The following is a 27,412-nucleotide window of genomic DNA, read 5'->3' on the forward strand; positions in this document are numbered from 1 at the left end:
GACAACAGCAGTCTGATTGGCAGGGTGTGGGAGGCGTGGTGAGGGCCCAAAGCGGGGAATGGGGTCTCGGATTGGTCAGAGAGGAAGCTCCGCCTCTGCAGAGGACCCTGACAAGGAGGTGTCCCGCAGCCCTTGCTGCAGACGCTGGGGAGTCAAGAGTCGCGGGAGGACGAGCATCGGAGGAGAAGCGGAGAGATGTCCACCCTGGGCTGGTGGCGCCGCTGGGCGCCCGGTTCAGTGTGGGTGCACTAGACTGCCGACCCTGGTCGGGGTGTGTGCGCAGAGTGCGGTGCTCCGGGGAGGTGAGTCAGCCGGCCACCTGCCTGCCCAGCGGCATGCACCCTTTTGAATACCGTCTGCAGAGTTCAGAAGGTGTTCAGGGTGCGTTGCTGCGGGCCAGGGGCGGCAGACCATATCACGGCTCGCCAGGGTGATTGACAAGGCTGCAGACTGCGCCTTCGGGAAGGGGGAATCACCTCGGAGCGGCCGTGTTGCCGCAGAGATGCCATTTAGGTGATAGGGATCTAAGGGGTATTCTATAGGTCGAGGCCTCGGACCCTCAGGGTCCCGCGATCTTAGGGTCATAGGGTTGTAGAGGCGAACCACCCAGAATCCCGGGAGAATCCAGGCTCCCTGTCTCGCCTGCGCGGCCGATGGCCACGCAGATGATGCAGGAGTCCTGTCACAAGACCACCACAGTGGACATCAGAGTGCCGTCTCTGAGCCACCTCTTCTGTGGTTTCATTTTCTTTGCTCAGCAGAGTCTAAGGACTATGCAGTTAACCCGATCGCCAGGTCATCTAACTGGCAGGGTCTTCGCGATCTAGCGATCTACTGCTATGCGCGGCACTGTTCGGCGATGTTCTTGGGGGCGGGTCTTGTTTTGCCGCAGTGGCGGTGGGCGGGGCTGATGGCAGCTTAGGGGCGGGATCAAAGTGGAGGCGGGGGGGGGCTATGAGATACTTTTCAGCTCCACCCAGTTAGCGCCATCTTGGAGGGTGGAAACAGGTTTGCTGTGCAGGCTTATTTTGATTGGCTGCCTGTGGTAGGGGTGGGGCTAAGACCGAGTGACGTTAGCCCACTTGGGGCTGTGGCGGACTCAGCAGGCCCAGCCCACTTGGCGCCATCTTGAAATGACAGCCGATTTGCCGCGCAGGCGCGGCTTTACCTTGCATTAAAGAAAAGACTAAAAAGCCGAAATGGCTTGAGTATATGGGGTGCTATCTCCTCTCTCCTCCTTTGCTGGTTGACAGTAAAGATGCACCCCAATTGTTGCCCTATCTGACTAGCCTAGTGTCCTAGACCCCCGGCATCGGTTGGAGCTAGGCACAATACTTAATTTGCCGCACGAATACTGCCACCTCGCGGCCTTCCATCTAATGGGTGGAGCGGCAAGCTCAAACGCGCCATTTTTCTGTGGCTAGGTTTTGGTTGCAGAGCCTCAAATTAACATCAACTGACAGGACTTGTGACCCTGGGCTGTATCTGACTCCGTTTACGAGGAGCGCTATGAGGGTTATGAACAGTTAAAAAATGTTGCCCAGTCGTTCGGAGGGAGGGGCTGTCGTCCTGAGTGACTGACAGAAACAACAGGGCCTTATTCACCTTTGCTGGTTATACCCGCGCCACAGACAGCAACTGTATAAGTGCCATCATGAGTGACAGCCCAGTTGGCTGCAGGAGGTGGGCTTTAGGGAGGGGCTATTCTGAGTGACAGGGCCTCACAGCTCCTCCCATCCTGGCGCCATCTTTGCTGGCCAAGGGCGGGGCTTCTATGCTCTGCAGGTATCTTGAATGACAGCTGGACGGGCTTGCTGCAAAGAGGCAGGCTATAAGGAGGGGCTTTATAGTCCTGAGTCACCACAAAGCCCCGCCTACCCTGACGCCATCTTTGCTGGCTGCTGGTGGAAAAGGGAGTGGTGGGGCGGGGCTATGAAGAGTGACAGCTGATGTGGTGAGGCACAGTCTTGAATGACAGCCCATCTGTCTTCAGGGGGTGGGCCTGAGGGAGTGGCTCAGGTGTTGATTGAAGTGGCCACACAGCTTTATGGGCCTGTGAAGTTCTCAGCGGGTGTCATTTTGAGTGACAGCTGAACTTGTTTGTGGCAAGAGGCGGGTCACGGGGAGGGGCTCTCTGGTCTTGAGTGCCCACAGAGCCCCGCCCAATTTGGCGCCATCTTTGCTAGCAAGAGCTGGCCGCTAACCTTTATGGTGCAGACGCCATCTTGAATGTCACTCAAGCTGGCTGGGGGCGGTATAGATCTGAGGGAGGAGTTTTTTGTCATGATTGATTGGAAACCACCTTGGCGTCATCTGTTTGGCATAAATGGAGTGTTTGAAGTAACCTGTGAAGGTGCCATCTTGATTGATAGCTAGACTGGTTGGCAGTGAGAGGAAGGCTAGAGAGAGAGAATGTATGGTCCTGAGTGACCATAGAGCCACATCCATGTGGGTCGTAAGGGGCAGCTGACATTTATGGCGGCAGGCGCCATCATATATGCTAGCTAAGCTGTCTTGCTAGGGGCAAGCCCCAGAAAGGGGTATCACCCTGACTGATGGTGCAATACACCCCTGTCTATCCTTAGCGTCACCGTTGTTGGCCATGGGGAGGCAGTATCTGAAGTGAGGGTGGCATCTTGAATGACTGCTGGAGTGGCTTGTTGAAAGAAGCCAGCCAGAGGGGTGTGGTCTCCCGCATTCAGAATGAGCATGAAGCTCCGCCCACCTGACGCCATCTTTGCTGACGTTTATGGTGCAGTAGCCATCTTGAATGACAGCTCGTTTTGCTGCAGAAGGAGGGCCAGAGGGCGGAGCTCTGATCTGGACTACAGAATCCTGCCCACCTGAGCGCCATCTTTACTTGTCATGGTTGGGGGTTGTCTAGAATTTTTTGCACTCCTGTCACCTTGAGTAATCGCTGGAGTGGCCACTAGAGATAGGCCAGAGGGAAGGAAAGAACCTCTGGTCCAAGGGACCATACAGGTCTGTTCACCATGGAATTTTTTATGTCCCTGCCATTTATGGTGCATGAGCAATCTTAAATGACAGCTGAATTTTCTGCAGGGGGCAGGTCCGAGGGAGGAGCTTTTTCTGAGTGACTGGGCCACAGAAGTCCGCCTGCTCTGGCGCTATCTTTGTTGGTCACAAGGGGGCGTCTGGTGTTCGTTCTGCCAGTGTCATTTTGAATGACATCTGGGCTTGCTGCAGGAGGCGGGTCCGAAGGAGGGGCTTTCTTGTACTGACCGCAGTGCCTTCCTCACCCTGGCGCCATCTTTGTTGGCCACAAGGGGGCATCTGGTATTGACTGTGCAGGCGTCATCTTGAATGACAGCAGGGCCTAGCTTCAGGGAGGGATTCTATTCCTGGTTGACTTGGTCCTCACAGCTTCATCCATCCTCACTGGCGCCATCTTTGTTGGCCGCAAGGGGGTGTCTGACATTTCACTGTGGATGTGTCACCTGCAGGCAGCAGATCTGAACAAGAGGCCAGCTTTTTATTAGTGACAGAGTTACAGAGCCCATTTCATCTTGGTAGTCTAAGGACTGAGACCTTAGAGGTTTTTATCTTAAGTACATCAGATGTCAGGGGCTACAGTGCCTCCATCTTGCATATACACATAGGTGACTGGAGCCAATATTTCCATACATGGGCACCAGAAGGGATTCACACCCAACTGTCCAGCTCAGGATCCAGGGAAAGGGGTGTGGCGTGTGAATTACTGGCAACACCCAGAAGATTGTTAAAGCCACTAGAAGGCTACTTTGACTATCAAAGTATTTTAAATCCCTCCCTGGCCATTTGTCTCCCTCTAATTTTCACCTGCAATATGTTTCCTTGCACTTATAGGATGGTGACTTCGTATGGTTAATTAGTAGTAACCAATTGGATTCATTACTTAATTCAGAATCCCCCTGAAGTTACCAAGATACCTCAGGAATTTCTTCAGTGCCCCTTATATAGGAAAGGGCTGTAATTAGAGACCAGGGTACAGCATGTGTCGGGAATAATTGATTGCCTGTGACATTTCATCCTGGGTGGTGTCCTAGACACATGTGATGTTGGCCTTTGTAGGAAAAAAAAAAGTGGTTGCTTCCCACGCAAAGAACACTGTAATTGTGAAATAAATTGGGTGCTTCATGTTTGCTTTTTTTTCTCCACAGTGCTACCTTCTTGATCTTCTATCCTTCTTGGAGACAACTGGCAAGAGGAAGACTAACTAGGTCCTCCAACAGCTAGGTGGCTGGTCCAGGTGAGTGATGCTCACACCTCAGAGCACCACACCCATCTCTGAAATTTCCACTTCTCTTCCTCACACTGACATTTTCCTGATGTACATATATGCCACACAACTACAAGAACATTGGCACTTTCTGAGAATACACATACCTGTCTGGTGGGTAATGAACTTGCTAGGATGTCCCCCCTTAGCCTTATTCCACCTTTTCCAGTCTCCTATCTTTCCCCTGACTCAGGTACTCCTTCACGTTTCCTGTTTGCCTTTGTTGGGTGACTAAGAAGCAGGAGAAATTCTTTTCACCTACCACCAACCTAGTATATGCTATATACCATGTACTAGGGATACAATCTCAACTAAGAGAAGTATTTCTATGGACTATTGTGGGAGAATTAAAAATGTGTAAATATGGTTGTGTGGTTTATGCTTTTGAAAGTACACATTTGCACTTAATCTGGGAGAGGGGCCTCCCTGAGGTACTTGGGAATCTTAAAGCTCAGCCCTAAAGGATTATAAGTGGTATGTTTCATGGGGGAGAATAAACTGATCAGAGGGCTCAAAGATGTTCCTGAGGGATGCAGAGAGAGGAGCTGAAAATCCAGGATGCCTAGAACAAGAGAAGAGATGGATTACAACTGATTGAGGAGAGAAAAGGTAAGTGTGAGGGCTTCATCGCCATAGGCCTTAAAATCAATGGTAAGTATTTGGGCTTAACCAGAAGTACATGGGAAGCCACTGAGGTGTTTGCACCACAAAAATAACATGAAGATCACGTATACATTTGCAGAAATCATCTGTTTGCAAGGTGCAGAGGGCAGGGTAGGCACACCTGGTGTGGGGAAACCACCTTAAGTTTGGGTGAGAGTTGGCTTGGCTTGGAGTCCCAGCACTGGAAGACGTGAAGGGGGCATGTTGGAGTATTGCCAAGAAGGGAGACCTCACAGAACTTGCTCCCTTTTTTACTAGTTTCCTGACTGATTCAGACCAGACATGATGAATCACATGATGAGGAGAAGTGAGCAGAATATCCAAAGGTTGTCCATTTGTTCAATCCATCCGCAAGTGTTGATACTCAGCCTATTTGGGACAGACTCATGCCAGTCTCTGGCACTCCAGAAGTGAGTGGTATAATCCCTACTGAACGAGAACTCCCGTTACCTGGAACGTAAGGAAATGTGCTTAGCAAACTAGCTGCCTATGCTTGTGGGGGAGTGCTGCCTGGGGAGGGGCTGACTTGGCAGAGTGGGCCCCTGGAGCTGGGTTGGTGTTCTCCTGGTCCATACACAGGCCCCAGGGATCCAGTATGGTGTTCAAACCTACAAAGATCTATAGCCCTCCATTTCCTGAAGGATTTATGTGTGTAGATCCACATTTTAGAAAGCTCAGGGACTTAGAACTATACTGATGTGAGAACTGAAACAAAGCACTCCTGTTCCCTCGAATCTGGTTCAGAAATTTACGGTGGGAGAGGACTGTAGCAGGGACCCAAATACTGGAAAAGTGTGTGATCAGCAAATTCTTCCCCCTGTAGGCAAACCTACATGGGAAATGAAAGCATAATGAGGAGGTTGATGGGTGAGTATAAAATTAGAACCAAAAGCTGTAGAAGAACCTTGATAGCACTGGCCTTTAAGACAGCCTAGTGCAACCACCTGGTCATAGTGATGTCATTGCTATGTCAATCAGAAGACCAGACTCCTTATCCATTGCCCCTTTTCTCCACCATCTCCCACCAGGCTAAGTCTGATTAGAGAAGATGTCTTGCCTCTAGATGGTTGGAGTAACCATGCATTGTGGCTTAAACTCCCATGCCTCTATCCCCTAAATTAAGTAAGATCAGCTGGTCATTCAGATAAGATCAAACATATCCCGCTGGTCTGGAAGGCATTTTGTGTCTTTAAAGTAGCCTCGTTTAGTGCTGATCATGAAACTGAACTCTTAGGTATTATTTCCTCTCTTTCTGAACTTTTGGGAAAATCCCTCAAGAATGGACAACAATAAAGAGATTTGGCTGGAGTGTGGTAAGTGCTAAGTTTATACTGAGTAGAAGAAGCCAGGGATGTTTTAAAAATGACCTGAAAGAGCTACTATACCAGAGTGTAGAAGCCCTGACCTGAGTGTTAAGGGTACATGTTATTCATTCCTCGTTCACATTCCCATGTAAGATTACTACCCCCGTAAAAATCCCATTGTCCCATATATATTTCCTTATTGTTCTTGAGTAGACCAGGTTACACACTTAAACTTGGGGAGGTAAGACCAGAGTCAAATTCCTAGAGTCCCAGATAAAATGCTTATGTCCTAGAGAAGCATTCACTTTTTAAGTTGCCCCACAATAAAGGCATCTACCTTTGTTATAAGTATCCCAGGTGACCCTTCAGCATATGTGAGTTTGAAACCCACTATTAGGAGAAATCAGGTTGTAGTAGTATGTACTTTTCAGAGTCAGATTTTGGGTAAAGGAACACAGACTGATGACCCTGTCAGTGTTAGGACTTAAACTTGGAGTCGAGGTTAAGCATGGGACTGGGACAACACTGGACTCCATGAACATACTGAAGTAGAGAATGCCGGTCTGCAGAAAGAGGCAGGAGACTGGAACAAACAAGAAGAGAGGAGAGACTGCACACTCGAGCGATGACAAGAGTAACCTCCTCGGTTCCTGACTTTAAAGTTCTCAATTCCAGCCCCCTTTAAAGGAGGTAGGTAGAATGAGTTAGTGGGCTTAACGTAGGTGCGCCATGATGAGGGCCCAGAGTAAGTAAATGGAAATGTGGTAGGAGGAGATGGGGTGATGGGGATGTGGAAGCCTGAGACCAAAGACTAGGAGGTCACATGATCTCTCTCATCACACATAATCCCACACCATTTAGCCCCTAATGTATGTTCCTGCTCATCAGAATGCTCACCAATGGTTATTCTGAGGGGGAAAAATCCCACCCACCCTCATTTGGGGTAAAAGATACCTAATGATCTCTATCCTTATTATATATTATGCTAACTTACTTGCCTACTCTCTTCTTCTCATTTTGAAGTGAGATAGAAGTAAATATTATAAAATATTCAAAGATTGGCCTCAACTTTGCCACAAAGACCCCAGTGGCCATACCATCCTCTAATATACAGTGCCACTGACCTATGGTCTCTTATGTTTTGACTCATAAGTGAAACTTACTCTCCTTACAAAAGGCTATTCCATGTCTATGAACAGACTCTTCAAAAGATACCCAGACACATTTTAGAATCCCTCTCCGCCCAGGATGGGAAGGGTAGGTTCATTATAAGCCACATTATTCGGCTCCTCTCTAGCTTCCCTTTGTTCTAGCTCAGAGTCATGTGAGCCGCTCAGGTGCTCCTGGCCAATATCCAACTCACGCTAAGGTTCCTGCATAAAGAAAAAGCAGAAGGGAAGTGTGTAAGACAGGGGTATGGGAGAGTCAAGAAATAAAAGAAATAGGTTTTCCGTGGGGCCAGAATTCAGTTTTGGTCTGTAAAGAGGATGAAGTATGAGTCTGGTGAGGGATCCAGTGCCTGGTAGCCAGCACTCTTGAGTACACACTGGGGAAGCAAATGCAAATACCATCAGGGTGTCACAGGCAGGCTTTGGGAGGTAAAAAAGTCAGTGAGGAAGGAGACCTGGTCATGGAGACGTCAGTAGAGCTGTGGGAGAGCTGACAAGCCAGAATAAACTATGTAGGGAAAACAACAACAATAATGCTATATTTAATTCTAATTTTTAAAGTATTTTTTATTTTATTAACTTTATTATTAAAAAGTTGCAATTTAAACACACACACACACACACACACACACACACACCCCTAAATAACCAGACCCAAAGATTAATTGTGAATTTAAAATAACATCCTAAATAGAAGTTTAAAAAAAGGCTTTTAGGTTTTTTGGGGCTTTTTTTTTGTTTGTTTGTTTTTATCAATCTGGGTTTTGATTGGTTGTTTTTTTTTGGGGGGGTTTGTTGTTGGGGTTTTTTTGTTGGTTTTTTTTTTTTTTTTTTTGGTTTGGTTATTTGGTTTGGTTTTCGTTTCTCCTTTTAACGAGCTGTCACCATGAATGTATTCAAACATTTTCTTGCAGCCTGGTTTATATCTATTTCCATATATTGGGAACCACACACATAGTTTTCATGTGAAATCAGATCCTTTATCAGGCATTTCAAACTTGAGCTCCTCATCTATGATTTTGTTTCCTGGGCAGCAGCAGTGATTTCTGGGTAATTTTTAGGGGGATGTTTTGTTTTTATGTACCCATAAATCAGTGTATCTTTAGTAAGAACAACACATGTCTAAGTTTAAAAAGGTTTAGCAGGGATTGGGGCATAACTTGCTGGCAAGTTAAAGGTTATAGGTTCAGATCCCCAGCACCCATGTAAAAACTGGATGTGGTAGCCTATATGTAACCTTAACAGTGAGATGCTGTGAAGGGTAGGTCCCTAGGGCCCAGTGGCCAGACAGACTTGAAAAACAAAAAGGCCAGATTCAGTGAAAGACTGTCTCAAACAGGAAAGTGTAAAGTAACAGAGGAAGGCATACAAAGTCAACTTCTGGCCTGTGTATGCACATACATGAATATGCATGCACATACACACATGCATACCTAATAATAATAAAAACAATTGAAATAAATAAAAATGAAAACAAAAGGCTTTATTTAGTCATAATGGTAAATTTGACCAATGGTGTGACTTGTGCTTTCTGTAGCATTTTGTAGTACTTGAACGCATTGCACCCATAATTAGGAAGTAAGGCTGTGAACTTTCTCAAGAGTGTGATTCCCCATTTAGGTTACCACACATTAAAAGACTTTGCTCTTACTTCTGGTTATTAATGAACTCAGGAAGCAAGTTCTCATCTGGGTGCGCTGCCTTAGCTTGGTCACAATATGTTTGTCACTGGGCTTCAGTGGCTAGCCCTTTGGGAAGGTATAATTGAAATATATAATTTCTTTAAGGAAATTTGACTTAGCATTGGTAAAAAGGCTGTCTAACCTTGGAAACAAGTGCTTGAGTAGCAGACCCAACACTATAAAGTGAGAGCTGTCCAATCTTGTCTCTTTTGTTGCAATTAACCTTTTATTTAGTCCTAAGAAGATTTCTGCATTTTTAATCAAGTTTTTCTGATTTAAAAATTCTTCTGTTAACAGTAAATTAAGCCCCCATATATGAATATTCTGCCACATAAGTGCATATCTGGACTTCCTTATATTCCTTGTGTTGGACAGAACATGTTTTTAAACATCAGGATGACATTACAGGCATATAGTCCCCCTTTCTGCATGTGTGGACATTCAGGACACACACACACACACACACACACACACACACACACATTGAGAGAGAGAGATGTGAATTGTGAAGCTGCGTGTTTTATACATGCCTCAATTTATTTAGGATATGTTTTGTGTCTCTATATACATTTTAAATATTTGTTTAGATTTGTAGGTCCCTTGTAAAGCATATCTATGGGAATTTATTTATTTTTGCTGTTAATGGGACTTTTCTATTGCTATATTTACAGGTAAGTTTTTTAGTTCAAAAAATGCAATGTAATATATCATACCCAAAATAATACATCATTTACACCTTTCTTTGCCCTTAGTTACATTAGGCAGGGCCTCCAAGATAATGTGAAATGGTGTTTGTGGTAGAGAGAATACCTTCTTCCCCACCTCTGGAGGAACATTGTGGTATCTAATAATCTATTACTTATATCTATTTGAGGTTGATCTTTATTGTGTGAAAAAAATCTCCTAGTCTTAGGTTTTGCTAAGACTTTATTTTAAAAAAAGGCAGTGAGAGTTTGCAAGCTCTTTGAAACATGGAATGGTGCATATAGGCTCCCAGTCTTCCCTTAATTCATTGTGTATAAAGTTTACCCTAAAAAATGCAATATCCTTGAATTAGTAGGGTAGCCTTTCATGGATGTAGGTAATTTAAAAAAATTTTCTATACTGTGCTTATTAAATATTTTTGCATTTTTGAGCACAACAGATTTGCTATAAAAATACAACCATCAGAAAGAAAAATGAGCTATTCCCATGGGGAACTGTGGTAGGGTATATATATATATATATATATACATATATATATATGTATATATATATATGTATACACACACACACACACACACACACACACACACACACTTCAGAATTCTGTTGTATCCAATCACCTTCAGGTGTATCTCTGATCTGGTACCTTTTTAAAAGAAGAATATCTTTTATTTATTTTTTGAAAAATTTCATACATATATACACTGACTTTTTATCTTACTCCCCCACCTCCTCCCTCCAATTATATCTGGGACCCACAAATTTAGACATTTGTATTGGAGGCCTTTCTGAGATAGTCTGAGACAGAGTTCCTTCTCATCTTTAGTATTTTCATTTGACGCTATTGAGCATTGGAATGTCGCAACATTCAGTGTCTTAGAGACCATATGACACCCATTTACTTAGAGTTGCCTGGTTCTTTGAAGGTTACATAATAGTTCACTGTTAGGTAGACTATGTCCTGTCTATTATCAATAACACACACAACAAACACACACACATAGACGTAAATGAGTCTTTTGTTCATCCTTGCTCTTGTTTATCAAATGCTAGCCTATTGGCCTGGTCAAATAATCTTGAGCATATTAAACAAAGATCATATTTGCTTATTAGAGTCTTGAATTTCCTATGAAAAGCAATGTTATTTTTTGGCACAGAAGTTAGCATGCTTCTTATGATGTGCTATGTTGGTCTCATCAGCATTACTGATAACATTTACACATAGCCACACAAGTGGCTTTTCATACATTAACTTCAGTGTGCCACTTGTATGTCACTATCTGACTTTGTGTCAGATAGTAAGGGATTAGGGATTAAATACAGAGAAAGCAAAGCTCTCCTTCACTTGGGTTACCAATTTACTGCTGGGACATAAGCAAATAAGCCCAATTAGTTAAGAATAATCATGATACATATTTGGACATATCTTGAAAAGTACCTAAGGAAATGATATTAACTCCAACTCCAGACCAAATTTTGGGATTGATACCCCCTAGAAGGAAGGAAATGTCTTAGCCTCTCTGTACACTTAGGTAAGCTGACAGAAAACAGAATTCTCCATCACTCTCTAGCTGGGAGCCAACAACCACTTGTACCTTCTTGCCACTTGAAACATTAGTGTAAATGAGGGGCTGGGTTCACTACCTTTAAGTTGAGACAGCACACACAGTCAATGGGGATGCAGTACAGCCTCCCAGTCCTAAAGATATTAACAAAGAGAAACCATAGTAAATTGTCATTACAGTGCTCATACTTGAGCACCATCAACATTTCTGCTCGAGCAGCCATTTATTTGCAGCAATAAGTACGTTAAGGGTCAGGTCCATCTCTGATGTTATCCCCCTTTAACATTTTGGCTAATAAGGAACACTAATATCCAGTCTTAGCCTTGGATGGGGCCTTGAGCATGTCCCCTGTGCTTTGAATTGGGAAGTCAAACTTCTTAGGAATCTTAGCTTATTCAAGATAAAGGTCTAAAAGGACTATAGGTGCCATTCCCATTTCATAGATGACAGAGTTCAAGAGAGTAGAGGAACTGCCTACTGTAACACAGCCAGTTAGCATGAGAACTCACTCCTTACATGTAGTTCTGGGGCAATTCTTATTCCAAAGCACTGGGAAGAGCACCCTTCAGCTTCTGTGACATGCACATAGCACCTTTTAATATCCAGGTCCATGAGTGCTATCACAGGCTGCCACAGTCTTCCTGTTGACTTGTGTGTTCAGTTTCTCCAAATAAGACCTTGTAATTTGAGAAGTGCTGATTCCAAATCACTTGTCTACCACCAAACCTAAGATATTCTGTGTGAGCTAGAGAGTGGCATGACTAGATGCCATCCTGGGAGAAGACCCAACTGGTCTGAATTCTTTCATCAGACGTTTTGAAACTTAACATATGTGGAATTTGTTGGGCCTCAGAAAACCCTGCTCAGACTCTAAAAATTCCGCCTTGATTGGTTGCAGGCAGACCATCCCAGCAAGGGGAGATCATCTGATCATCCCTGAAACGCTCAAGCCCTTGGGTGTGAGCAAAACAGACAACTGTGAAAAACTCACCACTCTGTTGGAGAGTTACAAGATGTACCATCACGAAGGTGAGGCACTCCAGAGGATGATGTTAGTTGGCTTAGAATTTGCTAGCATTGTGTCTTGGGACTGCTAATGACTGTAGTCTGGTTATTCTCTCTCATGGGGCAAGGAAAAAGGGCCAACCTAGGCACATTCATGGCCTCCCACTAATTTTGTGCTCCTAATGTCTCCATATTTGAGTGGCTAAATGACTCTTGGGAAACAAACTATCCCCAGCTAAGAACTACTACTGAACCAGCAGAAGACAAGTGGCATCCTATAGTAGGAAGTCCACTAGGGAGAGAGCCAACCATTACCATCATGGTATGGTACCTCAGGAAGTGGCCTATTGGCTGCTTTGAGGTGGGGATGGAGAAGAGATAGTTACAGCCATGTTCCCTACACAGTCTTTAAGTAGCAGGAGTAGACTGAAGCCACTAGAGAGGGCTGAGATAAAGCATGAAAGACCTGACCATTGAAACTACTAGGAAGAGGTTGGCTATGTGTGAGAACAAAGGCTAGCTACACCAGAACTCTAAGTTCCTGTCTGGTGTCTTCTCAGACGACACCAACAGTGACATGAACAGTGACGACGACATGAGCCGAAGTGGGAGAGAAACCCCACCCCCTCGACCATCTCATGCTTTCAGCAGTGAGTATCACACCCCACCAATGCCACATTATAAAGAGGTGCAGAGGCACCAAGGCCTCCAATGAGACAATAGCCCTAGAGTGTTCAGTATCACACAGAGTCCTGAGCAGAGAAGATTAACTGAGACATTTTTATATCAAATCAGGCAACTACAGTAGAATGGCATGCAGGGGTTTTTAAACAATAAAATTTTATACTATTTAGTATCTACTTCAGGCCGTGCTAGCAGAATTGTCTGTAGGTTGGACATGTGTTCTGCTTTCTCTTTTCAATAGAATGCTGTGCAATTTAAAGTCAGCTGGCCTGTGCTAGACATAGAAGGTCTACGGTCCCTTTCCTGGATTTGGACTTGAGAACTTAGCAGCTGAGAAAACAGTTGGGAGGTCTGAAGTGGAGCTAGCTTACAGACGTAACTTGGGTCCTTGCTGTAAAGCAAGCTTTACTTGGGAGAAGCTTGTGGTGTAGCTACCGTGAACCTGGGAGTCTAGAACCTTCCATTTTGGATACATCTCATCAAGGGAGGCATATGTGCACACACAAAGGAAACACAGATATGTCAAAGCACATCTGACCACTCAAAAACCTGACCTGCCTAGGTGAGCGAGACCTGGAGCGCAGGGGCAGAAGCAGAGATGTGGAGCCTCGAGACCGCTGGCCATACACCAGGAATCCCAGAAGCAGTAAGTTGTCTGCTGGTCTGTAGCTCAGAGCAGAGGCTGTGTGCATAGGGGCCTCCGGAGGTCCTAATGCTCAAGTTGACTCATATTCCTGTTGCTGTTTAATCCCAGGCGCTAGCATTTAAATTTCCTCTCAGCAGAGCCATTTCATGCCACAAGTGTATTTCAGCTAATGCTGTTGTTTACGCAGCATTTTCCCTAAGAGGATATGTATTGTTTTAAATAAAACATACTGTGGCTGCTACAAAAATGAAAAAAATATTACAGAGGAAAAACAAATATATGTTACCTATCATGGTTTCATGCAAATGTGAAGAAACACTACACCAAAGTGCACCACTTAAGTCTTTTTATTGACTAAAAGAGAATTAGATGCCCAGGAAGGACCATCTCAGTCCATTATTGGTACTTGTGCCATCAGAACCTATCTCTTGTTCCTCCTGGACTTGGGAGATACTGTATTTATCAGCAGGACACCCTAAAATTGTGACTAGGAAAAGATGTTCAAATCTGTCACTTTCACCATTAGTTTGTGGTACCTTTGGTACCTAAGGAGAGTAGATTAATCAAGGTGTTTCTGTATCAAAACAGACACCTACAATGGACTGTATGTACGTCCTCTGGGCTTGATCTCTGGTCTTGGATGAGGGCACCAAAGAGAGTCAGTGGTTGAGAACAAGAATAGACACCATACCTGGCCCACACAACTTGTGGCATGAATCTGACTCTAAGATTAGGAAGGAAGGATGAGGCAGGGACCCTGGGATATTGCAGGGCCCTTCTATAGAAAGCAGAGAAAACAGACACTTTTTTTTGTGATCATTTCCCAGGTAGCTTCTGAGATTGTCAGGGGATTTCTGAACCCTGCTCAGTTGGACTAGTTCTTGTAGCCCCCTGATGCCTCTCTTCCTTCCTAGGGATGCCTCAACGGGATCTTTCTCTCCCTGTGATGTCAAGACCACATTTCGGACTGGAAAGAGATGATGACAGACGTTCCATGGATTATGAGTCTCGATCCCAGGTATGCCCAGGTTTCCTCTCTTTCCAGAAAACTTACCTTCATTTCACAACAAAGATACCTGTCTCTCCCCTGAGGATGTATTCATCTGTCCCTAGATGCCCATTTACGACTGAGAGCCCTCAGTCACTCTAAAGAGAAGGCAGGGACCATCCCCACAGGTGACCAGTGGCAAAGGTCAATGTTGCCAATTTTTTAAACTGATCCACACAACCAAAGGAGTGCTTGCCCCTCAGTGTATGTGTCACTCGCTAGGGTAAGTAGCAGAAGGATTCTAGACATCTTACGGCCCCCAGGGAGTCAAGAGCAGAAAGCCAACTGGGCAGGGAGAACAAAGGCTCTGGAGCTGATGAGAATGGGGTACAAAACTTAGCTCTGCCACCCAGTGCTGTGTGGGATCCTGCAACTCAAGCCTCACATCAGTTTCCTCATCAGTAAGAATGGATGTGGCGATTGTCCCCCAGCAGCACTGTGAGGACTCAGTGAGGGTCACACACCTGTGTGGGTTGTGAGTTCCTGTTATTTTGTCTGCCACATGGTAGGCACACTATGGTAGCAATCTCAGCAGTCATAGCCTCAGGGGCAATATGTGTTAGGGTGACTGGTACAAAAGGAGAGGACAATGGATTCGCACCAGCCTCTTAGGGAGGAAGAGGAGGAGAACCTTATTATCAACAGACCTTAGAAGAGAGGTTGGAGCCAGAGGCAGAGCCTTCATTTCCTTTGCAAGTAAGCATTTAAGCCCTGGGAATCATAGCTATAGGCAAGACAGACAGGACTTCTGTTCTGAGATACTGTTGTCAGAGGCCCACGTAAATATTCACATAAATGTTCTTTATGTCTGATGAGTGTTCTGAGCATTCTCAAAGAAACAGAACTCTAGCAAAAATTGCAGCATGGAGTCTCAATTCGGATGAAAGGAAAATGCCTTCAGGGCAGCAACCCTTGATCTCCGAGGGTTGGGGAGGAATGGTCCAGGCCTGAGGTTGGAGGGGGTCCCAGCCTTTAGGGCAAGCATAACCGAAGGCTTTCTAAGTAGAAGTCAGACATCTGGCAAGCCAAAGAAGAGCCCGAGCAATGGCTAAGGCACACAGAGCTGGATTGGTGGTGTGAACCTCACCTAGTTTTATTGCTTACACTCTCTTCCTTGACAATGAGTGGCTGAGCAAGGACCATGTCTGCATAATGCAAATGTCTGGAAGCTGCTGAGTCTCACTGACTCAGAGTAGAAACAGGGGCACTAGATGGTACAAATCACATTTTGAGGCCGTGCAAAACAGAAAGTTATCTTGCTGTCTCTTTAATCACATGCAAATCCTTAATGGTTCCAGCGTATAGCTCACGGTGTGAAAACCTGAACTGTGCCTTGTTAGCACGGCTCTCAGACCACCCCTGCCACTCAAACTTGCTTGCAGTCATGAACATTTAGGTATCACAGTTGATGGCAAACATAAAGCCAGCTTTAAGGTTAAAATGCTTTAAGGTTAGTTAAGGTCACTTATCTTTATACGAATGCACCATTTTATTTTATAGAAGTAATGCTGTTCAGACTTTATGCAAATTAGACAAGTAAAATTAAAAATAATACATCTGCCATTGCCCTTGGGCTCTGTGTACCCCAGGGGTGGTGACACCTTTGCCTCTTACATTCTCAAACTCTTAAGTCCTTTGCTCTCTACCAGTCACCACACTGTGAGCTCTGGTTTCCTGTTATCTTAGGGACATCTGGGTACCCTCTGGCTCTGTCTTTCATTGTAAGTAAATGCCAAGGCTCCCCACAAACCTGAGTAGCACAGAACTCTTATCGCTAAGGAGTTTACCATATAGAAAGAGGAGGGACAACCAACAAATAAATGCACTTATAAATTTGGGGTGGCAGTTTTGGGAAGGTTGCAACTCTTCCTGAATTTTCTTGGAGTTTTTTTGGTGGTATTGTTTTTATTTTTGTCTATTCTTTTTTTTTTTTATTTTTTGTCCTAATTCTCACCATTAACTGAGAAAGACTTTCATTTCTGAGGCTTTGCTTCATTTTGCCCTCATTTTGTTGTTGCTTGCTTCTCATTGTTTCTTGCTTAATGACTGGACATGGGCAGTTGCATAGATGAAGTTTTCTTATTCAACTCTGAATCTTAGTTTTTTTGTTTGTTTGTTTTTCTGCATTTCCCATGTTCCTATTAAAATTCAAGTCCCTCTCCAGGTATAGAACAATAATAAATTTAATATCAAAACATTAATGCTTCCTCTGCCCAATTTTTCTTAGTATTCAAACAATAATCACACTACAGAGTCTTCCCCCACTGTGTCGTAATATCGCAAGTTCTCACCATTTAACAATGAAGAATCCGAGGCTCTGAAAGATTTCCGTATCTAACTAAGGTCTCACAGCTCATAAATGGTGCGGTCTGCTCCTGACCCTACAGTTCTCTCCAGCTCCAAAGCCTATAGACTCCCACAGCACCCTCTCCATACTGCAAGATCCCTCCAGGCCTCAGGGCCATCACCCCTGACACTGCAGCTCAGTAAGACAGACAAACTCTAGTACTGCCTTCTGCTAACAAGCAAAGTCCTTTAGGATTCTGCAGAGAAGATGCAGGTCCTACGTATTACAAGAAAATTTGTACTTCTTTTTGAGAGAAATATCTATTTATCTTAAAGGTAGCTCTTCAGTAGTTGAGAGCTTCCGGTGTGTTGAGTTATTTGGAAACCATATACACTGGAAACTTTGCACTGTAGCCATGCTGTACAGTAGAGAAACAGGAAGGGAACTTAAACTGCAGAATCTGACAAGATGTCTGCTAGAGCACATCTTCTTTCTGCTCCCATGAGTACACCATGCATGCTGATTATTTAGCCTGCATGGGCTTTCCCAACAGACTCCCTCTGCACATAACCATAATTTCATCTACCACTTCAGGCCCCACAAAAGGCCCTCTGTTAAACCTCTGCTCACTGTTCAGGCCCACCCTGAACTGTCCCTCCAAGAAACCCATGTAGCATTTATTATCTGTCTCCCAATTTACTGTTTATTGTTCTCTAATTGTTTCATGAGTCTTTTCTCTCCAACCAAATTATAAGCTGCATGAGGGCAAGGAATATGTGTCATGCGTCTTTGGGATCTGCCTCAGAGTGTAGCACAAGGTAGGTACGATGTAGGCCCCTAGTAACACTTGCCTTGGATCGCTCAGAACCCCAATACCGTGAGCACTTCCTATATAACTTCATATACGTAGCTCCCATGTCGCCAACATTATTCTCTCTTTGAACATCCATGGGGACAGATTCCATTGAGAGGCCTGTGTTTGATGTTTTAGGATGCTGAATCATACCAGAATGTTGTGGAACTCAAAGAGGACAAGAAGCCTCAGAATCCAATTCAGGACAACCTGGAGAACTACAGAAAGCTGCTCTCACTGGGTAAGAACCCACTTCCCTTGGCCACTTTCAATCCTACCAGCAGAGCCTTTTGTTACCTTGTTTATTTCAAGTTGTTTGAGTCCATGCTAGTATATTTGGACTTAGAAATCCTTTGGTGACTTGCTCCTCTGTGGGCAATGAGGTCTGAGTTTTAAAGACATCCATCCGGCTTTGGTTGAAGAATATATTGTATGGACTAGGGGTGATGGCTTTTGTCATAGAGCTTTCCTATGCAACCTCAGGTCTACATGTGGACTTCTCCAGAAGCACAGAGCCTACAGTGGTAGTAGGCAGTTGCTGTGAAAACCCATAAAGCCAAGGGATAGATGGTGCTGGACAGTAGGTTGAGAAAGATCATTGAGCAGTAGGGGTAGGAGCACGGTGGCACATGCCTGAAAGCCCAGTGCTCTGCCCTAAAACACAGGAGGGAGGATCACCAGTTGAGGCCCATCTGGGCTACCTACATAGTGAGATCCTCAAGAAAGAATGGGATCTCTCAAAGAAGTGAACAGGAGGTAGACTACAAGAACTCACTCAGAATTCATGCACATAAGGAGTCTTCATACCATTTTCTAGGTGTGATTAAACTGAGGGAGTCAAAATGTAGATTATATCAGGTTAGAAGATGTATGAAGAAAATGAAAGACATTCCAAGACAGTTCATATTTACTGTGAGTGAGGGAACGGGAACAGATCAATTGATGGTGATGAGTCTCAGTCTTCAATGTAAATTTGAACCGCCATTTTGTTCTTAAAATCAGGAGTCCAGCTTGCCGAAGATGACCGACACTCTCACATGACACAAGGCCACTCATCGAGGTCCAAGAGAACTGCCTACCCAAGCACCAGTCGAGGTGAGTGACGAGCTGATCAACTTCCACATTTCACATTCACAAACACCACACGAAATGCCATCCTGAGCTTAGAGGCTAGGAAGAGTTACATATGGGGGTTTCTTTCCAGGTCTGAAACCCATGCCTGAAGCCAAAAAGCCGTCCCACAGGCGTGGAATCTGCGAAGACGAATCTTCTCATGGAGTGATAATGGAAAAATTCATCAAGGACGTGTCACGCAACCCCAGATCTGGAAGAGCAAGGGAGCTGAATGAGCGTCCTCCTCCGAGGTTCCCCAGGCCTAACGACAACTGGAAGGACAGTTCCTCAAACAAAAGAGAGTCAGTGATCCAGGAGAGGGGTTATGAAGGGAGCTCGTTCAGGGGAGGCTTCCGGTTCAATGCAGACCTGGTTTCTAGAAGCCGAGCTCTAGAAAGAAAGAGGCGTTACCACTTTGATTCTGAAGAGAGGGGTTCTGGTCATGAGCATAAAAGTTGTGTGAGGAAGAAGCCTTTTGAGTGTGGTAGTGAGATGAGACAGGCTATGAGCATGGGCAACCTGAGAAACCCTTCCCTCTCTGAGTCGCAGTCAGTCGATTTTGGGGCAAACCAATACGTGTGTGATGAATGCGGGAGGTCGTTCAGTGTCATCTCTGAGTTTGTTGAGCACCAGATCATGCACACTAGGGAGAACCTCTACGAATATGGAGAGTCCTTTATTCACAGCGTGGCTGTCAATGAGGTGCAAAAAGGTCAGGGTAGGGGAAAACGCTTTGAGTGTAAGGAATGTGGAGAAACCTTCAGTAGGAGTGCCGCCCTGGCAGAGCACCGCCAAATCCATGCTAGAGAGTATCTTGCAGAATGTAGAGATCAGGAGGATGAGGAGACCGTCATGCCTAGCCCGACCTTTAGTGAGCTGCAGAAGATGTATGGCAAAGATAAGTTCTATGAGTGCAAGGTGTGCAAGGAGACCTTTCTGCACAGTTCCGCCCTGATTGAGCACCAGAAAATCCATGGTAGAGGCAACTCAGATGACAGAGATAACGAGCGTGAGCGCGAACGTGATCGCCTACGTGCACGTGCACGGGAGCAGCGTGAACGCGAACGCGAACGTGAACGCGAACGGGAGCGTGAGCATGAGCATGGGGAACCCTTTCTGACCTGCCCAAACTTCAATGAGTTTCGGAAGATGTACAGGAAAGAGAAAATCTATGAGTGTAAAGTGTGTGGGGAGAGCTTTCTTCATCTCTCATCCCTGAGGGAGCATCAGAAAATCCATACCAGAGGAAACCCATTTGAAAACAAGAGCAGGGTGTGCGAGGAGACCTTTGTCCCTAGTCAGTCTCTCAAACGGCGCCAGAAAACTTACAGAGAGAAGCTGTTCGACTTCAACAACGCCAGAGATGCGTTGATGGGAAGCTCAGATCCCAGCGAGCATCAGAAAAATCGTTCCCGAAAGAATTTCTTTGAGGGCAGAGGATTCGAGAAACCCTTTGTCGAATCTCAGAAGAGTCATACCATAACAAGACCACCTGAAAACAGAGAAGATGACAAGCCATTCACCATCAGTGTCAACCCTAATGACAAGCTGAAATTCTCCGCCATGGAAAGTAGCTCCCAGGGCAAATCCTATGAGAGGTCTGTTATTCACAGCTTGGGCTCCCCAGAAGCTCAGAAGAGTCATGGTGCACTGGGGTTCAGTAAACCAAAATCAGTGACAGAGTCTAGCACCCAGACCTCAAGCAGCATTAACTACCGCAGAACCCACTCTGGAGGGATCACCTATGAAGGAAAGGAATACAAGGGCTCCATCATCCACAGCTTGCCTGCTCCTCGACCTCTGAAACGTCATAGAGTAAGTGACCAGATTCAATGTGATGAGGAGGGAGAATCCTCCATTTATATCCCAGATATTATTAAGCGAAGGAAGATTCCTGCCAGAGAAGACGCTTATGAAGGAAGTAGCAGCAGCAGCTACCACACAGCGAGTGTACCCCGTGCCGAGCCTCCAAGTGTTTCTGGAGAGTCCCGTGAATCTAAGCAGGATGTCACGTTTTCAGTTCCCAGCTCAAGTGTTCGTGAACACCAGAAAGCCCGTGCCAAAAAGAAGTACATTGAGCCCAGGAGCAATGAGACCTCTGTTATCCACTCACTACCTTTTGGTGAATTTCTTGCAGGTCACCGTAGGGCAAAGTTCTTTGAGTGTCAGGAATGTGGGGAGGCCTTTGCTCGTAGGTCTGACCTCATTGAGCACCAGAAGATTCATGATAGAGAAAGACCTTCTGGAAGCCGACACTATGAGCGCTCTGTCATCCGCAGCCTTGCCCCCAGTGACCCTCAGACCAGTTATGCCCAAGAACGTTTCATTCAAGAACAAGTGCGTAAATTCAGAGCATTTGGACAGCGTTCTACCACCAGCAACAACCTCAGTGTACAGAAAATCTATGCCCAAGAGAAATTTAATGCCGAGGAGCCCCATGATAAAGAAACTCATGGTCAAAAAATTCATGACAAAGAGCCATATGGTAAGGAGCCCAGTGGCCAGGACCCCCATGGTGATGAACCCCAGGACAAAGAACCCCAGGATAAAGAACCCCAGGACAAAGAACCCCAGGACAAAGAACCCCAGGACAAAGAACCCCAGGACAAAGAACCCCAGGACAAAGAACCCCAGGACAAACAACCCCAGGACAAAGAACCCCAAGACAAAGAACCGCTTGATCAGGAGATGCGCAGTGAAGAGCCCCATGGCGATCAGCCCCATGGCCAGGAGCCTCATGGTGATGAGCCACATGACAAGGAACCCGTTGATCAGGAGATGCCCAGTGAAGAGCCCCAAGGCGAAGAGTCCCATGGCCAGGAGAAAGCTGAAGACATTACTATTGAGACCTCAGTGTCTGAAGAGCCCCAGAAAGACGATGCTGGTGATGCTATCTATGAATGCCAGGACTGTGGGCTGGGCTTTGCTGATCTCAATGACCTCACAAGTCACCAGGATGTCCACAGCAGAAAGTCCCTGGTTGACAGTCGTGAATATACACATTCTGAAGTTCACGTCCACTCCGTCAGCGAATTTGAGAAAAAGTACTCTGGAGAGAAACTGTATGAATGTCCAAAATGTGGAGAGTCTTTCATTCACAGCTCATTACTTTTCGAGCACCAGAGAGTCCACGAACAAGACCAGACGTATTCTGTAAAGGCCTGTGATGACGGTTTCATCGCCCTGTTGCCTGCGAGACCAAGGAGGAATTGTACTGTAGAGAGGAATCCTGCTGTTTCTGGGTCAGCCATTCGATGCCGTCAGTGTGGACAAGGCTTCATTCACAGTTCTGCCCTAAATGAGCACATGAGACAGCACAGAGATAATGAAATACTGGAACAGAATGAACTGGCAGACGAGATTTTCATTCAAGGCCTAGCCCTCACCGAGTATCAGGGAAGTGAAACCGAAGAGAAGCTTTTCGAATGCACCATCTGTGGGGAATGCTTCTTCACTGCCAAACAGCTCGGAGACCACCACACCAAAGTTCATAAGGATGAGCCCTATGAATATGGGCCCTCCTACACCCATGCCTCCTTTCTCACCGAGCCCCTCAGGAAGCACATCCCACTGTACGAATGCAAAGACTGCGGGCAGTCCTTCCTAGACGACACCGTCATCACTGAGCGCATGGTGTTTCATCCTGAGCGAGAAGGGGGATCAGAAATAGTAGCTGCCACTGCCCAAGAGGTCGAAGCCAATGTCCTCATTCCACAAGAAGTACTGCGAATCCAGGGGTCAAATGCAGAAGCTGCTGAGCCCGAAGTGGAGGCTGCTGAGCCTGAGGTGGAGGCCGCTGAGCCTGAGGTGGAGGCTGCTGAGCCTAATGGAGAGGCTGAAGGACCAGATGGAGAAGCTGCTGAGCCTGATGGAGAGGCTGAGCAACCCAATGGAGAGGCTGAACAGCCAAACGGCGATGCCGATGAACCGGACGGAGCTGGGATCGAAGACCCAGAAGAGAGAGCCGATGAGCCAGAGGAAGACGTTGAAGAGCCAGAAGGAGATGCAGATGAGCCCGATGGTGCAGACATTGAAGACCCAGAAGAAGAAGGAGAAGATCAAGAGATTGAGGTTGAAGAACCGTACTACAACTGCCATGAATGCGCAGAAACTTTCGCTTCCAGCGCAGCCTTTGGCGAGCATCTGAAAAGCCACGCCAGCGTGATCATCTTTGAGCCAGCCAATGCTCTCGGAGAGTGCTCTGGCTACATCGAACGGGCCAGCACCAGCGCAGGCGGTGCGGAGCAGGCAGATGACAAGTACTTCAAATGCGACGTGTGCGGGCAACTCTTCAATGACCGCCTCTCTCTTGCCAGACACCAGAATTCTCACACTGGTTGAGTATCCAGGCTGAGGAGAAAAAAAAGAACTAAGCCAAACCTTCCTCCCAAAACCAGACCCTTAATAAATCACAGAGAGAGCCTAAACCAACCCAAAATGTCAATAGGAAATTCACCTTACCATATACATACCGGACTTCACATCACAGACTTTTACTCAGACTGAAAAACAGAAAGAGGTTGAATGCAGAGACTCCTTCAGTCTTAGCCATTCCCTAGCAAGAAGCATCAGTGTATACTTGAGAAAGCTAGAGCACACATCTTCCATTTCATCTAAGTAACCAGATTGAGGGAAAACCTAGTGACTAGCCAAGACCACAGAGGTTGCCCCAATCGACTGTAAATGATACCCCTTTCATACCTACATAATGGTTCCTGCCGTGTATATAAATGAGCAAATCACAGCAAATCAGTGATACATATATTTGGATTTAGTGTGCTATAGAATTTTACAGTTTACTCTACAGAGCTACCTATCCTGGTACTCTGATTTTTTTTTTCCTGAGGAGGAAGAGAGCAACAATTTAGCATATATTTGTAAGTGTTGTCCATCCTGCGGAAGCTTTACTGTGCATTGTTTGAACCCCATTAGTATCCTTTCCAGTAATGGACTGTTCCGTCCCCTACCTCTTAGATAGTCCTGTGAAGGTGTGGGTGTGAAAGATCATGTGTCTTTGAATCCTGGCTGTGTGAAAACGGACATTTTAGCTTCCACAGCTATTTGGTGTGCACCTAGCCCCCTTGAGACTGATCATGTAATCCTTTACAGTACATGGATTTGTCTCTGTGACCCAAATCAACCCATCCCTACATTTATGTACCTTACAGTGGTTTTCATGCAAAAAATTGTTACATTTGAGGTGTTCTTTAAGGTTGGGTTTTTGTTTTCTAACCAACTCATCGTGCGTTTGATAGTGAATTCATGAAACCTGAAGCTTTTCCCTGTAAATCTCAATGTCTTTGCCTTTAAAGAGTGGGTGACAACCATCGCTAGATCACAGTAGTGCCTAATGAAGGGTTGGGAGCCACAGGAGAGGCTCTTACATTGTAAATAAGGAAGCAGATGACAACCTTTCATTAACTGCTGTGTGCTTCCTGCCTTAAGTGACAAGTGGCAGCGTCGCTTGAGTCACCTGTGTGGTGTTGTATTGTGCTTGCCACAAGTCAGTGTGCTCCCTGGGTGCCCAGGAGCTAGTATCCTTAGATCTTTGTATCTCCAAACTTAATCCCCCTGTTCTTTATGTATCTGTCAACCCCAAGTCTATTGCATTTTAAAAAAAAAGCAAAAACACACCCACAAAAAAAGCTTTCTTTATAGTTAATCCTAGCTTAACATGGACTCAGGTTCCCCAGCAGCCTTAATTTTTTTTCGTTACCATTGTTCTTTCTCATCAAGTCTCCTTAGTATTTCTGAGCTTTCCATTGAGTGTCCCATCTGTCTCAATGTCACCAGATGTCACAAACTGACTTCCCAGCTTGAGATTTTCTGCGTCCTATACACGGACTGCTTGCGCTCCTTTACTTCCCCTCCCCTCATGGCTATATAAAGACAATTTTTTGGCCTTCAGTTGGCTGGGGAAAAAAAAATTTAAAAAATTAAAAAATTAAAAAAAAATAAAGCAGATCTGTAGCCGAAAGATCGCATGATATGTACAGATCATCTGAGAACGTGAACAGAGTTTACCTGCTGGGGAAACCGGTCTGACTCTTAGTCTTCTAGATCTGTAGGTCCGGGGCTCATGGCAGAGTGTGTCAAAGCCTCAGTGAATGCCAAAGCCTTCGGAGGTTGGAGACCTAAGAGCAAGAAATAGAAATGAGTGAGCCAAAGAAGGGAGTTCCAAGATGACAGCAGATCTAGGAAGGAGATGAGACAGACTAAAGAAGATATCAGCAGCAGGGATTGGAAGGTCAGGGTGGTAAAAACAAATTGGAAAGAAGTGTCCTGGGTAGTTGGAAGAAAGGCCTTTTTGATGGCATCGTGTAGGTGAAGGCCAGCTGCATAGAGAGAGCCCCAGGTTGGAACTGACATCCAGGGAACCAGAGGGGCAGTGATTTATTGGTGAGGCACCCTTGAAATGAAAGTCAGTGCCGTAGCTATCTGGGTAACTGTGGGGACTCGGTATCAGTGACAGTGTCACCCCCACTAGGCCCTTTTCAGAAAGAGACTAATCAAGAAGTATGAGTTGAGTGTCCACTCTTACCATAACCAAGTGAGTAGATCAGGAATGATTGAAATGCCAGACTATGGAAGAATAGTTTAGTCAAAGTGCCCCCGGATTCTCATGCAGTTGTTCAAAAGTGACAACCACAAAGAGTTGTGAAGCAGATATTCACAGAGCATGGAGTGGAGAGAGCAGGACACAAAATTATATTTGTACTACACTTATAACTGTTTTAAAATGTACGCTTATAGTCAAAAGCTATTGTGTTGTTGTAGGCTTATAGTCGAGCATTATTTTCTTAAATTTCTAGAATGTTCTTTATGGTAGTGTTATTCAAAAGTTAAGGATCATATTTCCATCGTGAACATAATTGGAACTCATTACGAAACACTTGGAAAATAACAGAGAAGTGGAGGAGAGATAATCCATGTCCCCACCATCCAAAGATAGATATGCTCTTTAATATCTTGTTTATTCTTGTTACTGTGCACAGGCTTATATATTACAACTGTGTCAAAACGTGTATTCAAGATAGCTGTTCTAGTATTTCCTGTGTAATTATGGTAAAATACCTTGAGGTTTTCCCTATGCTCCTTGTAATAGTCACCTGATAATAAAGTTTAGTATGTAATGTCACCATCATAAGCATACTATGTACCCAATGAAAATTGGAAAATACAGCAAAACTGAAAAGAAAAAACTGCCCACATTCCCCACACCCAACAACCGTTAAGATCTTCATCTGTGTCCTTCATTTCATGTCATTGCACAAATTTGTGATTAAAACAGTGTTAAATAGATTTGCGTAACGTCTAAAACAAAAAAAGTGTGGGAAACAATTAAAAATAGTGTTTTGGGGGGGGTTCATGGTTAAATATTTTGTTCAAAATTTCTTGAATAATCTTCAGTGTTTGGGTAACAAACTTTATGTATGTACTCTGCATCAAAAATGTAAGGCATACTCAAAGAAAACTGGGAACTGAGGTGGAGAAAAGCTGTATTTCCAATGAACTTCTGGTAACACCTGGATCTGTGCACCATGGGTGAGAATGTGAGGTTGTCCGTGATAAGTATGTAGTGTCAACAGCAGGAAGAAATGTGGAAAAGTGTGGAATAGTGGGGCAGTGGTGGAGGGATTACAGTGAAGTGTGTTTTCTCAGTTCCTTTGAGGGGTCTTTATCATAGTGTTCTAGTAGGCTGCCCTTATTGCTTATATATGCAGTATGTGACCATTCTAGTAGCCTTGAAGATATGGACATGTAGAAGAGAAACTCACCCATATTTTCATTACCCAAAGACTGTGTTAACATCTCAATTTGTTTTCCTTGTCTTGTTTCTGTGCACAGGCTTTTGGTTTGTTAATATGGTTGTAGTTGTTCTATCTTGTAATAGTGTCAACAATAAAAATAAAGTTAAAAATAAGATGATTCTCAGTCTCTTCTTTTGTCCTGTTTATGTGTTTGGGGTTGGTAATTTTGCTGGGACTTGTCGCTGTTGATAAAGTTATACATTCAGAATGTTGGTGGCCCCTTAGCCCTACAAGTTTTGATTTACAAATCTTATTCTTAATTTAAAAAAAAAATCTTTGTGTGTAAGTACCCGTGTGAATGGATATTTGTATGTGAGTATAGACATACACACTCATGTCTCTGTGTGTGTGTGTGTGTGTGTGTGTGAGTGAGTGTGTGTGTGTGTGTGTGTGTGTGTGCCCCTACTTTCCCATCATTTGAGAGAAGGCCTTTTTCAGTTTACCACTATGTACCCCAAGATGGATGGCTTGCAAGTTTCTGAAGACTCTCTTGTCCCAGCCTCCAAAATTTCTAAAAGAGTGTTTAGATTACAGAAGCATGCAACAATTGCAGGCCTTAGTGGACTCTGAGATATAAACTCAGCTTTTAATGACTTTG

At 45.0% G+C, this 27,412-nt stretch overlaps 1 protein-coding gene and 1 long non-coding RNA gene across 11 annotated transcripts; one reads left to right on the top strand and one right to left on the bottom strand.

Moving 5' to 3' along the window:
- The first annotated feature begins 137 nt into the window (after nt 1–137).
- On the top strand, nt 138–26,932 carry Peg3 (paternally expressed 3). Of its 10 annotated transcripts, none has more exons than XM_087560973.1 (13): nt 138–302; nt 4,161–4,249; nt 5,201–5,399; nt 5,766–5,809; nt 6,221–6,255; nt 6,816–6,936; nt 12,266–12,396; nt 12,933–13,022; nt 13,619–13,702; nt 14,617–14,720; nt 18,029–18,131; nt 18,893–18,985; nt 19,095–26,927. In XM_087560973.1, exons 7-13 carry the CDS (start codon nt 12,381–12,383, stop codon nt 23,342–23,344), a joined length of 4,740 nt encoding a protein of 1,579 aa, XP_087417099.1. In that variant the 5' UTR covers nt 138–302; nt 4,161–4,249; nt 5,201–5,399; nt 5,766–5,809; nt 6,221–6,255; nt 6,816–6,936; nt 12,266–12,380; the 3' UTR covers nt 23,345–26,927. The 10 variants fall into 10 exon arrangements, with proteins under 10 accessions (XP_087417099.1, XP_087417035.1, XP_087417295.1 ...); XM_087560909.1 differs by having other exon boundaries at nt 5,201–5,352; nt 6,177–6,255; XM_087561169.1 differs by having other exon boundaries at nt 5,201–5,352.
- On the bottom strand, nt 23,642–24,573 carry Apeg3 (antisense paternally expressed gene 3). Its single transcript, NR_130955.1, has one exon. It is a non-coding gene; the product is annotated as an antisense paternally expressed gene 3 (long non-coding RNA).
- Nucleotides 26,933–27,412: the final 480 nt, after the last annotated feature.

This window comes from Rattus norvegicus, chromosome 1, assembly GCF_021556685.1.
Source record: "Rattus norvegicus strain SHRSP/BbbUtx chromosome 1, alternate assembly SHRSP_T2T, whole genome shotgun sequence".
NCBI lineage: Eukaryota > Metazoa > Chordata > Mammalia > Rodentia > Muridae > Rattus > Rattus norvegicus.

Bases quoted from the DNA above. Each gene is read 5' to 3' on its own strand.
- Peg3 (XM_087560811.1), top strand. From the start codon at position 5,225: ATGATGAATCACATGATGAGGAGAAGTGAGCAGAATATCCAAAGGTTG. The intron at 13,023-13,618 runs GTGAGTATCACA...TGACCTGCCTAG, and splicing joins ACCATCTCATGCTTTCAGCA to GTGAGCGAGACCTGGAGCGC. The intron at 18,132-18,892 runs GTAAGAACCCAC...TCTTAAAATCAG, and splicing joins CAGAAAGCTGCTCTCACTGG to GAGTCCAGCTTGCCGAAGAT.